Below are 14,054 nucleotides of genomic sequence, written 5' to 3'. Positions count from 1 at the left end.
AAAAAATCACTCACCTTTTCCGGTAGAGTAAAAGGTATAGGCAGAAAAATAAGTGGAGTAAGCACGAGGATCAGCTGTTTGTGGGTGCACCACAGCTTCTTAGATACAACTGATATTTTCATCTCCAGAGTGAAGTTTGCTCCGTTTAGGGGAAAAAGCTCTAGACTGACTGAGAGGAGCCTGTTGGGCTGCACTTTGAAGCCTCTGGCAGTGTGTAGAGAAGATTAACTACACGCTTTGCTACAGGTTAACTCCTCATACGGTGGTGTCAAATAGTTAAGCGGGATAGTCAGCTTTCTGTCAAGTTTCCCACCAGTAGGCCTCTCCCACACAGACAAGAGGAGTGGTGCATCTTTAGAGGCAAAGAGCATCTGCAAAGCTCGAACACATACTGACAGACTGCTGGTCTCTCTGTCATGTTTATTGGGTTTATTGGGTTGCTGTTTTTGGTCGGTGGTTCTCCACATTTTTTGCACCCTGATTTCTCAGTGGAGCTTAACCCTTTAATGGTCAGCCCCAGAAAAAACAATGAACAATTTATTGATTTATTTATTTGGGGAAATTTGACAAAAATCTCATTTTTTTCAGCTGACAAACTGTTTTTCAGCTAAAGTCCATGCACAGTAAATGTGAACTTTAAAAAAAACCTGCTTTTTCTTAAATAAAAGACAATTTTAATCACACATTTCATTTTATGGACAAGAATGTGAGTAAAACTCAAGAAACGTGTAGCATATAACCTAGCATAAACATTAAATATTATTAAAAATATGAATAAATAAATAAGAAATCTACTAATAAGAAATTTACTGATGCTCATATAACAAGACTAAATGTAAATAAGTTAAATAAATAAAATAAATAAGTCTAAATCATAGACTGTAAAATATAATGGATGTAGCCACCGTGACAAACTTCCCGTTTTGAAGCCTTGAGTTTGCATTTTGACCTTCACCATCTTTGATTTTTGGAGCCAGAAGTGGCCATATTTGGACGAGAGGGTGGAGCTGACCCTAACATTAGCTGCTAGATGCTTGCTGCTAGCTTGGTTAGCGCGGTGGATTTACAGTCAATGGTTAACTGTGATAATGCTAATGCTAATTCTAATTTTTACTAGCAAAATACAGACTTAAAACCATTAAAACAAAATGTACTTAGTGGAAAACACTGAAGATCTGACTCTCAGAGGGTCTTTTAGTGAAACCAAATGCTGAACAAGACTTTTTTAGGCAATCTAAAAAAATGCTACAAATAAACTTTACCAACGTTGTTGGTTTCGGTACCTAACCAACGTTGACACAGTAGCGACTCCACAGACCCGTCTGTCACTCAAAGCAGCCATGCCCTTAATTATGCATAACCTCAAGCCCTAATAAAATTTACATGGGTGAGTTATATAAAAATTCACCCCATGTACAGGTGTCATGACAGGGGAAATTAGCTATAGAGACCAAAACCATGTTTGGACCAGGCTGTAAACATGTTTATTTCTACTGTAAAGTTGGGCCCTTTAACATCGGGGTCTATGGGGATTGACTGACTTTTGGAGCCAGCCTCAAGTGGCCATTCGAGGAATTGCAGATTTTGGCACTTGTGCATTGGCCTCATTTTTCAGCCTCGGAGGTTGCTGCTTGGTCTAAATAAATAAAGGCGACTGTGTGAGGCTGTATTTAAGTACTCTGCTGCTTTGAGCTAAATACTAAAGTCAGCATGGTAACATGCTCGCTTGAAATGACAATGATAATATAGCAGATAAAGTTAACCTTGTTCACCATCTTAGTTTAGCATGTTAACATGCTAACATTTGCTAATTGGTACTAAACTGAAAGTACAGCTGAGGCTGATGGGATGTCAAAGTTTTTGCACATATTTGGTCATAAACCAAAGTTTATTTAAAATTTAAATTTTGACCTCATAATGGTGCTAGATGAAAAGTTATTAAATTGGGGACGTGAAGGTCTGTACCAAATTTCATGGCAATCAATCAAATAGTTGTTGAGACAATCCCCACAAAACCTCATGGTGCCACTACAGGAAAAGTTAGAGGATCACCAAAGTCAGTAGGCGTCATCCTCAGGGGACCATGAATCTTTGCATCAAATTTCATGGCAATCTATCCAATAGTTGAACAGGAGGTGAAGTGACGGACATTACCGTCCATAGAGCACCTAGCTAACATGGCTAACAACAACAAAATGTCATAAAATTACTTCTTAAGACATTTCCTGGAAAATCTCATTTGGTTGTATATGGGAAAATAATCAGGTGGTACATTTGGTACTCACTTATGATAGAGTTTTTAGAAAACACCAAATATGCTACAGTTATTAGCATTTGGTTAACCTGATTACTAAGTGGACCTCAAGTCAGTCAAATAAATGTTATTTTGTAAATCTCTTTTTTGTTTATAAACCCAAATACAATGACTGGGTATTAACAAACTAAACCAAATTACATTGTCCTTTCTGTGAAATGTCCCTTGAATTAACAGCTACACATCAGGAAATTACCCAGAAAATTACCAGATAAGTGTGGGACCTGTAAAATAAAGTGTTACCAACACTTATATTCTAATGATTACATCCTTAGTACAGTACGGACATTCAAACTACTTTAAATAAAATATATTACAAAATGTAAGTGTCATCAATGCATTTTAATAATACATTTGAATGTAGAAAAATATTCTGATATTCTTTCAAAAAAGTAAATACATTCCCATAAAAAAAAGGTACAGAGAGAGAGATGATCCTGGAAATTTGTTAGAGCTTAATATTCTTGGGAAATACGATGTGTATAAAGAAAGATCTGACAGATAAAACAGAAAACTTGCAGTCATTTGTATGGTATGCAGCATTTGATTCAGAAAAAAGCATTGCAAAACAGTTTAATGAAGTGCACATTGTTCTGTCTAAATCCATGCAACCAAGAAAAACTCATCCCAGGAGCAAAGCACTATTATTGTTCAGTTCAGCAAATACTTCTTGAAGTGTCCACTGGCCAATATTTTGTGGCCTCTTCACAACCCTGTCAAACCAAATGCTTGTCTCTTTTAGGATGAATATGTTGAAGCATGAAAGCCAGGATCCTCAACACAAATGCTTTCCACTGTTGGAGAGAAACTTCTAGTCTTTGAACATATTTGGGTCCTTTGGAAGGTTGGACCAGACTCTATAAATGCCCTAATCATGAGGACCTGTACAGGTCAGGACAACTTGAAAGCTGTAGTGTTTGTCAAAGGTCGAGGATCCTAAAAGGCTTTAAAAAGATATGAGACATTATTAACTGCACCAGCCATTCCTTCTTATCTTTGAGGTCACAACGTCCACAAGGTGTGAATAACTTCCTGTGCCTGCACATGGTGGCTCTGATACCTCATGATACACTTACAGTAAGAACATGGCAAGATTTGGGTCAGTTCAGGCCTTTGTTCTGTGGGGAAAAAAAACTTTTGGAACAACAGGAGGATTATGAGCTTTAATTCAAGGCATCAATTTCATGGGGAAAAGCAACAGGAAAAGGAGGATGACGGATTGGTGAAAAGGCAAGTGTTTAAAGTTTAACAGATGTAAACAGATGCCTGTAGGGGTCCATAAGAAGGTCATGGAAACAATCACAAAGAGCCTCCGTAGTTACTTCATGATTCATTGTATCCGCCATGCTGACTTGGCTTTCCTTGACCCCCGGAGTGTCTTTATCTGACTCTGAATTACAAGAACGATGTAAACACTTGCTCAGGTGTGGCAACTGGGCAATCAATACCAATTTTCAGCCTGAGTTGAGGAAGCCCATTTCTCAAGACTGTAGTTTCTACTGTCAATTGCCCAAAAATGACCTATAGTTAGCTTTGAGTAACAGATGCCACCTAGCAGCAGTAATTATGACCCGGAGCTGTGGCGCAGTTAAGATGACGTATATGTTTACAAATTTCCTCATTTGGAGGTGATGGGCTGGGTGGATGGAGGCATTAATCCAACAGTGGACTCTGCAACAAGAGACCGCTGTTCATTTCCTATTTCCAACAATGAATTGGGACAGTTTTTAAAAACCGTAACTACCATCATCCCCTAATCTTTACCCTGTGGTTATTATTGTAGCCATAGTGACGGTGGTCACCTAATTTTAAGAAAGTGGTAACTTTAACCCACATCACAACTTAAACATAATGATCATTTTAATCCAAACCATGATCTTTCCTTAAACCTAACCAAGTGGTTTTAGTGCCTAAACCGAACCAGACCTTAAACACAGCGTTGTCACATCATAAAACATAATTATCTTTTAACAGTGATTTCTAACGGTTTTGGAAAGCACAGGCAAATTAAGTCATTCTGCTGATTACAGCGGATAGAGATAGATAAAAAAAAAATACTCCTGATACTCCAGATGTATTGATTTCTCTCCAGGCACTGGAAGTCACAGAGTTCTTCAATTCGACTAATGCCTGTTAGTAAGCTATAGTAATGTATTACATTGGCTGGTGCTAGTTTGGAGCATCGGTACAGGAGGAATAGTAAGTCAGAAATATGTTCACATATTGATTGACAGCCGTGAGCTCCCACCCCTGACTTAATTTGACCTTCTCTGATTGGTTAAAAGAGCGAGGCCTGCTTAAAAACTTGAGAAGGGAATATCCCGGTAGGTACTGCTGCAAGTCTGTTCAATGAGCCTGGATCACAGAAGCCTTTGCTATCTCCTCTCCATATTAAGATATATTGTGGAGCATATTTCAACTAAAAATATAAGAAAAAAACAGACATACTGTAGCTGTAAAGAGCCGAACAGCAGCAGATGATGAAGAAGAGGGGGGTTGAAGTTCTAAACAAAATCTCCAAGTCCTGTAAGGAATCAAGAAACCATAAGTTCCTCGGTAGGTTGCGATCAGGTTCTTACATTACATCATCTTGACAGATGCTGTCACATCCTCGACTCAGGATACATGCTCCTCTTATCTCTCTGTTTTCTCAGTTGTCAGTACATCGAGTCACATGGCACAGATCCACAGGAACATCTAAACTCAGTAGTTCACAAACTTTTCTCTTGTAACCCCATTTGGAAACTGGAAAAAATTCAAGCCCTTCCTCGACATAAACATTTGCAGCATTATTTATCAACTTGTAACAACATTTGGAGCCAAGAAGAGTTTTACTGAAATAGCATTATCAAGAATATGAGTGACTTGTTTCCGTGTGTTTCTAATTCATGCCTGTTGGTGCTGATAGGAAATGCAAGTTAAACTTTTCCCAAACTGTGACAGTTTTTACACACAAAAGACAAAAGGTTCTCTCACTACGCTGAACTCGAGAGCAGGACTTTGACTGATGTGTTTTCTTGCAGAGCATCACCGGTTATTCTTTTCTTCACTGTCAAAAGTCTTCACGTACCATTTTTCTCGGAATAAATAACCTGAAACTTGACAGCTTTGTTGGCATCGGAGCACTCTTGTAGCTTTATCATTCCCAAATGAATCAGATTCATTGACCTTTTTTAACAGCAGATATTTTGACTTGTCATAGCAGCACTAGCACAGGTGGAAATCATAACATTAACAATGACTCTGGTCTGGCAATTATTTTAATGAAATGCAGCAATTAATTCTGTTATTAGTTACATCTGTGTTTGAAAGGTCAAAATGTTTTCATGAAAAAAAGGTTTATTCAACTTTAATTCACTCCACATTTCCAGCCCATGGTCTCTGTTATTGTTTATAACCTGTTTCTTTAAATAAGGTTGGAAATAAATTGATGTTGAGGTAAAATTTAAAATCCTTTTCAAGACTAACCTTGTGATTCCTTTTTGAAATTAAATTATTTATTCAAAAGACAGAATGAGAACATTTAATGACTTTTTTTAATGTATTTATTTTACTTTGCTTTTGTAAATTAGTTATTAATGCATAATTTAACAGTACATTTAAATAATCAGTTTATAATTGCTTTTCTGTGTCCAGCTGCAGTTACTTATTGTCTCTCCACACCTGACAGTACACATTTCAATCAAACTTTGACCAGGTCATGTGCGTTAAAAGTCTTTCCTTTTCTAAAAATAGACTTGATGAAAATTAGGAGGTGAATTTCTTTTACACACAAACTCATCAAGAGTTTTCAAATTATTAATTGAAATCACAGTGAAAGGGCCCAAAACTTGCATAATTTTGATGACACAGGTGTGAGGAGGACAGACATGACCCTGCAGAAAATTGTCATCCTCACACCGTTGAGATTTGATGTTTCACCATGACAGAGAAAATTGCTATAACTTTATTGTACATGCTCCAGTCACACCAAACTTTACATGTTTGTAAAGTCAGACCTGTCAGCCCAGGTCCGGAGACATCCACATGCCCGTGACAGAAGCCCTTGGACTGCACCGCGCCCTGACGTGCACAAGGGTGTGAAGGCCCGTTCAACGCTGCTTGCAGCTTTAATTTAACAGTACATTTAAATAATCAGTTTATAATTGCTTTTTAAACACTGTAAAAGCTTATAATTATTCCACTGACACACTTCAGGCTCCATCATTTTCCTAGAGCAAATCCGAAAGATTTAAATTCTTTAAACACAGTTTTAAAATGGCAGCATTCATAAATCCTGATGATTCAGTTGACTGTGGTGGTGGTGGTTGTTGTCTGAGGATTTGCCAGTAGGTGGTGATCTGTGCACATTATTTTCCAAAGGCTGCCTGCTGAGCTCCTCTCAGTGAGACGCCTCGCTCAGTGTATGATCCCAAATCGATATTTACAAAAGGCTGTGATCCGTTTCATGTATTTCCTGTATTAGTCTGACTTTGAAACCAGAGGTGAGCTCAGTGGTGGAGGTTCAATCCTTTGCGATGACTGGAGGGTTTTACTCTAGGTGGCTGCAGGAAAGTATCTGAAGCTGCTGGATTTGTTTACCCCCCAACAGGGAAAGTACCTATGCAACGTCTGTCACGCTGAGCTTTGGTTTCACTTCACTTGTTAACCAGGAACTAGACTGACCTCAAGATATGACCTCAACATATAACAAAGAAAGTGTGATGTGATGATATATCTTAACTCTATGAAAGAATGTTTATCGGTATCTGTGGTGTCACTCTTGTAAGGGTGATACTTTGAAAACTTGATTTATGGTAGGAACTTAAAGATAATGTGCGGTGGGTGAAAACCACAAGCTTGAGCCTTTATAGCTTTTTTTTTTTTTTTAATTTTGTCATAAAAAGCAAATGAATCATTTTACATTTAACAACAACACAATTAAACAAAGAATATTTTATAGCTGAACAATTTAAATGTATCACAGTTGCATTAAAACATCAGAAGTCTGTTTAGATGAGAGTCCAGTGTTGAACAAGTAAACTAGTTATAAATCATATGTAATGTATTAGAATTCAGTTATGATATATTACAATAGATGCTGTGTACATGTGGGGCAGTGTGTCCATGGTGTGTACGGCTACCTGTGTTCCTCCAGAAGCAATACATCTTCTTATTGCTGTTTCTGTTAAGTTATGACAAACTCTAGACCCTTTGTTGGTTGAGTTGACCTCTTTTGTGGCAGTCTGGTTTTGCAAACATGGCATATTTTTACATCCTGAGTATCAGTTTTACCACAAACACACGTCAATCTCTCTGAAAACAAGTTAAAGACAATAAATAAAGTATGAAAAAGTAAATGTGTATCTAAATGCTGATTTTAAGGAGTTGTTTTTGTATTTACAGGATCCCTTGGACAGTAAACTTCACCACTTAAACAGGTCTCGTCTTGAGGATCTGACACGAATGGCTTGAATAACCTGAACAATAACAGAAAGAGACAAAACAACAAATCAATACAGTGTTCAACTGGAAATAAGCCCACCCACTTTGTATAGAGGAAAAAAAAAAACCTAAATGTGGAGAGAGACTGTAGTGAGAGGAAATGGTACCTCAGAGTGAGCCCGCCTACATTCTCCCAAATATAAGAGAACAACAACTATCAGATTGTAAGAGGTGTCATATTTCCACACTGAGGCAAACTGCATTACTCATGTACAGCATGCAAGGTTTTCACACCAGGTACTGTATGATAAAACATGAAAAACTAATAAAAAATAAAATAAAATAAAATAAATGTAGCAATAATATAACTGTTGGCCAATATAAATATTGTCATTCTTGGATTTGTGATAATAATTGTCAAGTCAGGTATAAGCTGTCTTTTCACAGCGTGTTAGCATTTTAGACTTCAACAGCATTTCTGACAAATTCCAGTCACGTTTCAGTACACGCCACAGCAACCACAGTGAATCGTGCTGTTTTGATCCTGTTAGACCTCTCTGTATGGAAGCAAATAGATGACAAAAGAACAAGGCAAGCATAAAACAAATGTGATCACTATTCAGTCTGCGAATCGACATTTTGAGAGTGTTGGGTGTGCAGATTAGTGCAGATTCCCTGTCATGTTTTCTCCAGCTGTTTTGGCAAATTCTGATCGCAGGAGGGCGATTGAAAACTAGTTTTGATTTGTCATTTTCAAACAGACATGAAAATGGGGGGGAAAAAATGTTAAAAATCAAGTAAGAATTTCTTTAATGAATTTGTTTTAAATAAATTTAACTTTTCCATGGTGGCTTACAGGGGAGGTGCCATGCTAATTTCCAATTTTATATTTATATTCTGGGGCTCTACTGGAATATCTTTGCTTGATTTACACTTAAAAAAACAACAACAAAAAAACAACAACAACAAAAAACTGTTTATCTTATACTGGCTCTTTATGCAACCCCTCAGTTCAGCCTCTGTCTGAAACCATTTTAGCTCCTGTCTTTTTCACCTCTTTCATAATATTTAACATAGACATCCTACATCATAACTGTACAAAAATAACAGAAAATCACAAAAAAGCATGAACAACAAGCACAAACAAGCACATTTTCCAACAAATGTAATCTCATTTTAGTGACTGAGCAACACATTTTAATTTTTAAAATTGTGAAGAGGTGTAACAGGATGACAATTCACTTCCAGGTCAAATCAAACTGAAAGTAAGAGCGAGTAGCTTTCATATTTTTGACCAAGAGAAGTTCTGTTACACTATTCCTCCCTGCAGGGTAAAACATCCACTATACTCAAGATCCTTTCTTCACTTGGCCACAAATCTAATTCTGCTCTTCTAAACCTGTGCCTGCATGCTCTCAAATGTTGACTTGAACAGCGCTCAAATCTGTTTTTTGGAGGGTTTTTTGCTCACTCTAGTCTTTTGTCATTGATTCACTTCCATACATCTGCTGCTTTCGAAATGATTGATCCTTCTCTCAACTTTCTCAAACATGTGGTTGGTAAATAAAGGCAATACATTTTTGGAATGACTTGATTCTCATCAGTAGTATAAATCAGTCTCAGTTAGGAATAATAACTTTTTGTTTCCACTGCACCTGTCTCTTGTGGTGCTCCTCAAGGATTTATTCTAGGTCCTACTTTATTTTTATTATACATGCTTCCACTGAGGTCTGCTTTTATAAAACGCTACTCATATGCAGCTGTACTTCATCTTAAAACTAGATGACATACAGGGTTTTTTTTGTTAAATGCTGAATGGACAAAACTTTCTCCAGCTAAACAAGAGCAAGACATAGTGGTTTAAGCAGTGGTTTAAGCACCATTCGCTGGTCTTCAAATGTTCATACATGCAAGAAATCTCTCTGTCACTTTTGATTATGCCTTAACATTAGGCAAACAAAAAAACTTTTTTCCTCTCCGTTTTCCTCTTCAGTTGTACTCAGATCTTTTCTCTCTTCGGGGGACCTTGAAACTAATTTATATGCTTTTATCTCTTCATGCTTTGATTACTGCAACTCTCTTTGTGCAGGAGTCAGTATTCTTTTCCTCGCCTGCAGCTCACCAAAATGCAGAAGCAACGCTTGTCACTACTAAGAAAAGAGACCACATTTCCCCTTTACTAGATGACTGGTTTCCAGTAAAACATAGAACTAATTGTTATGTAGAATGTATTGTTAATAGTTTTGTATTGTTAGAATAAAAACAAAAAGTAAAAATACAAAAAAAAAAAAAATTCTCCTTGTTGTTTGAACCAAGACCAGTGCTGTAGCTACGACTCATTTGAGATTTTGAAGGGCAATGACCAAACCAGCATCTAACGGGTCCAAAGTGACATTTGCATCGTTTACATTTACGTGCTGTTTAACGTGCTGCAGCTGGGCAGCTAATTGGCTATCTAGCCAGCTAACTGACTTTAGTTGTGCACTTTTCCTTTGTGAATGTTTGTTTGGTGGCTCATTCAACAAGCTAAGGTGCAGGACAAGACTTGGGTTCATAAGTTGGATAAGAAGGAGTCTCTAGCAGGAAAGCCATTGTGTCTGTGGCTCTTGTGTTGTGTAACAGGATGCGGTCAGGCTCAGTGTGACCATCTGCTCTGCCAATGATCGAACGCCACATTATCACATTATTCAAGATTTGATTTGCGGGTGCCCGAGTGGCCAACTGGTTTTGACACATGCTATGTGGCTGCGGCGTGCGCGATTCGATTCTCACAACGGACCTTTGATGCATGTCATACCCACCTCTCTACCCCTGTTTCCTGTCTTTCTCCACTTTAAACTATCAAATTAATTCAAAGGCTGAAAAAAATAATCCTAAAAAAGAAAAAAGAATTTCTCCTTCACCTCCGGACTGAGATCTCAGAATCTTTTGACTGATTACTCCTTTTCATCCTAAATTTCTATTTATTTTCATTTTAATAATCTACCTGTAAACTCTTTGGTTATGTATTCTATAAATGAATTGACTTCACATGACCATGTTTGTTTTATAACCTGTACCAAATCCATAAAGTGTGTGCAGATAAATAGAGTTTATTTACCCAAATGCTGATTAGTGATAAAATAATTTTGGTGAAGCCGACTGCCACATAGCCAAAAATGCACCACATAACTGGCAGGTCCTTATCGTTTCGAGGGCAGGGCGGGTCAGGTTCCTGAGTCGCGTTCAATGCATTTGTCCTTGTTGTCAGGTTAGGCTGGGTCATACATGCTGTATTTAGACAAAATGAAACACAAAAATATAGGTCATCAGTGTGAAAATGAGAAACAAAATGGTGTAAATCTATTACAGAAGTCATTGTTTTACACGTATATCTCGTTTAAGATTACAGTTTTGATCTTAAAAAAAGCTTAGCGGACAATTTCACAAAATTTCTATGATGAAATTCCACGTTCTTAAGACATTTTCTGTTGGAATATATTTTATCTTGAATGCATGGAGAATATGTATATATGGAAAATGCAAAAACATGTCACAGTGGAAAGGAAAATGTTATGTGTGCTTGAGGAGATGGATCATCTTAAAGTGTGTTTCCTGCTTTTTGATGTGGCGCCACATGTTTTTGCAGAGGCAGAAAAATTGGGTTAAAATGGAAAAGTCTGGATCATGAAGTTTTTTTTTACCAGATGAAGTTGCTTACATATGTTGCTTTGTCTGTCAGATTATTTGGATAAATTCAGATTATTTTGATAAAGTTATTCAGTTTAGTCTCACTCTTGGTTTCAGGAATGCTGCATTAGTCATGTACTTAATCATCTTTTCCTGTCAACGTATTTTCACATGAACGACCACACAATATGCATATGGTTAAATGTCTAGCTGTTCAACAAGTAAATTAATTTAATCTCAATCTTGTAACTGTTCATTAGATTATTTACAGTTCAAAAGACACAGAACTCATAGGGTAACTGGACAATTTGATGACATGCTACTAATAATTACTATATAATTGTATGTATGCAACTGTTAAAAGAGATATTGTATCCTGTGATCTTTAACTGTCACATATGAAGGAAAATAAACATTAACATTGTGTCACTGCTTTATAAATCCAGAGTTTAGAGATGAGATGAAAGAAAATGTCCCCATATTCTACAGATATTTGTGTAGTTCAGTTCAGATCAAGCCAGTGAAAGCATCAGGGTGGTGGAAATTAAATTCAAGGCTTACCATGAACCGTCAGATTGATTTCGTGATTCAGATTTTGACCCCCTATGTTTGCGCTGATGGCACACTCGTAGATCCCCGAATCTTCAGGTGTCACACTGGGTAGAAACAGACTCCCGAAACTCTCTCCAAACTCGGTGGGACGAGTGAAGTCGTAGCGCTGTGTGGAGTTTTCACCTGGCCCTCTCCTGATGATGCCACATTTTTTCTTGTTGATGAACTGTTAGAAGTAACAACCAAAAACAGAGTTGTCAGATCTCCACCTCAAATTAAATGAAAGTCAGAGGCATACAAGATGAAACGAAAAGTATTTTTGTTAGTATTTAACATAATGTAGCTTGAATTTATGTCTGAAAGCCTGAAATGGGTGAATATAACTGACCTTGTACCATGCAATTGAGATGAAATTCATGCCAATGTTATCTGAACACTTCAGTGACACATCGGTATTGCAGTCTGCATGATAATATGTCTGACTCTGGGTTGTGTAATGCACCAACAGCAGCTGATACAATCAAACCAGACAGGATGAAATACTTTATCAGTGTACAGATTACCAACACACGCAACTGCTTTTGTTCATATTGGATTAAATTATCAGTAAAATATTGTTATATTAAAAGCTTGAATTGTAATAATTATATAAAAGTCAGCTTTAACTCACCTTAATGAGCAGCACTGTCTGGAACATCTTTTACATTTCATCTGTCACTGAGTGTGCTGCAACAAGTGGTGTTTTCACTCTCACTTCACTTGAAATGGAGGCGCAGTTTCCTGTGAAGGGGCACCATCTGAACTCAATAAGGTTTTATTAAGAGCATCCGAGGACACCATGTGGTGTTTAAGGAGCAGTGCATCATTACCGTGTTACTACTGTAGCTCATATTGTCTTTAGTAGGAAACACAAACATAGATTTAGATCACTTCCTTAATGCTTGCAGTCACTTCAGTTCATATCTTTTGTTGTCTCAAAGAGGAAGTTCTGCGGAAAAGCAGCATTAATGGGAAATTCATTGCAATACGTCAAGAGACATTAAAATGTTTCACTACCAAACACAAAGACACAATACAAATGACAAAAAAGGTCCATGATAAAAGACTACAGCAATCAGAAATAAGGATATAGTAGAATAGAGAATAACTTAGAAGTAGTTCATATTTGAATTATGTTTCTTGCACATGGAATAGATTAAAAATGTGTTGCTGTTAGTAAACAGCTGCTTATTTTTACATCTAGCAGACACAGATCAATATCAGCATTTACTTGGAGATATGTTTCTGGCTAACTGAAGCCAAATGTTCACTCTGAGAGCAGCGAGAGTGAACCTAAACAGCGATGTTGTAGTCTGTAAAACCAAAACAATGAGCTGAAAGAAGCTAAAATGCTTCATAGAGTTGAGGGGAACTGCAGACGGGTGATAATTCTCTGTGGGTTTGTCATTATGAGCAACAAACATGGTGAAATACAAGTAATGATCCACTGTTAACATACACATATTGATTAGCTGCTTTAAACCTTCATTAACTGATTTTTTGGCCACTTGGGGGCAGCGAAAACAAGTTGTGAACACAACATCAACATATCATCACCTTTTAAGTTAATATATTGAGCTTGTTAGCAAACCGTTGCTTATTCGCACATCCAGCAGTTATGCAGCAACATTATCATTCATTTGGAGTCGTGTTTCTGTCTTGGTGAATATAAGTCTAATATTCACTCTCTTTTTGCTCTGTTATTGCTCTCTAACAACTCCAGCTAATTGGTAATTGTGTCTGTTTGCTGTTTGGTGCTGAGCAGGGAGTGTGCGGTGGGTTTTTACAGCTTTTTTATCTGAAAGCAGCTGCCTGCTGCAGCCAAAAACTACGTTTTGAGAGCGCTGACGGTGAACCAAAACAGTAAAGCTGAAGCCGGACAGCTAAACAATGAGCTGAAACTTGTTATAAAGCTGCAATTGGGTGATAATTCTCTGTAGGTTCATCACTACAAGCCACACCTTTGACACATTGTCATTAGATACATTGCTATTATGAAAAATATCCATTGTCGCTGCTTTGAAGAGAGCTAGAGATGCTAAGATAAATTCTGCTG

At 37.3% G+C, this 14,054-nt stretch overlaps 1 protein-coding gene across 1 annotated transcript; it reads right to left on the bottom strand.

Moving 5' to 3' along the window:
* Positions 1–7,245: 7,245 nt before the first annotated feature.
* On the bottom strand, positions 7,246–12,999 carry LOC121895916. The gene is made up of 5 exons (XM_042409459.1): positions 12,630–12,999; positions 12,348–12,470; positions 11,969–12,185; positions 10,839–11,008; positions 7,246–7,773 (listed from the first exon to the last, which is right to left on the bottom strand). Exons 1-5 carry the CDS (start codon positions 12,654–12,656, stop codon positions 7,720–7,722), a joined length of 591 nt encoding a protein of 196 aa, XP_042265393.1. The 5' UTR covers positions 12,657–12,999; the 3' UTR covers positions 7,246–7,719.
* Positions 13,000–14,054: the final 1,055 nt, after the last annotated feature.

Source organism: Thunnus maccoyii, chromosome 4 (genome assembly GCF_910596095.1).
Source record: "Thunnus maccoyii chromosome 4, fThuMac1.1, whole genome shotgun sequence".
Taxonomy (NCBI): domain Eukaryota; kingdom Metazoa; phylum Chordata; class Actinopteri; order Scombriformes; family Scombridae; genus Thunnus; species Thunnus maccoyii.
This window is presented reverse-complemented; position numbering and strand designations above follow the sequence as displayed.

Excerpts from the sequence above, each read along its gene's own strand:
- LOC121895916 (XM_042409459.1), bottom strand. The coding sequence starts at position 12,656 with ATGTTCCAGACAGTGCTGCTCATTAAG. Across the intron at positions 12,471-12,629 it reads AGACAGTGCTGCTCATTAAG|CTGCTGTTGGTGCATTACAC; the intron begins GTGAGTTAAAGC and ends TGATTGTATCAG. Across the intron at positions 7,774-10,838 it reads TATCACTAATCAGCATTTGG|GTTATTCAAGCCATTCGTGT; the intron begins GTAAATAAACTC and ends GTTATTGTTCAG.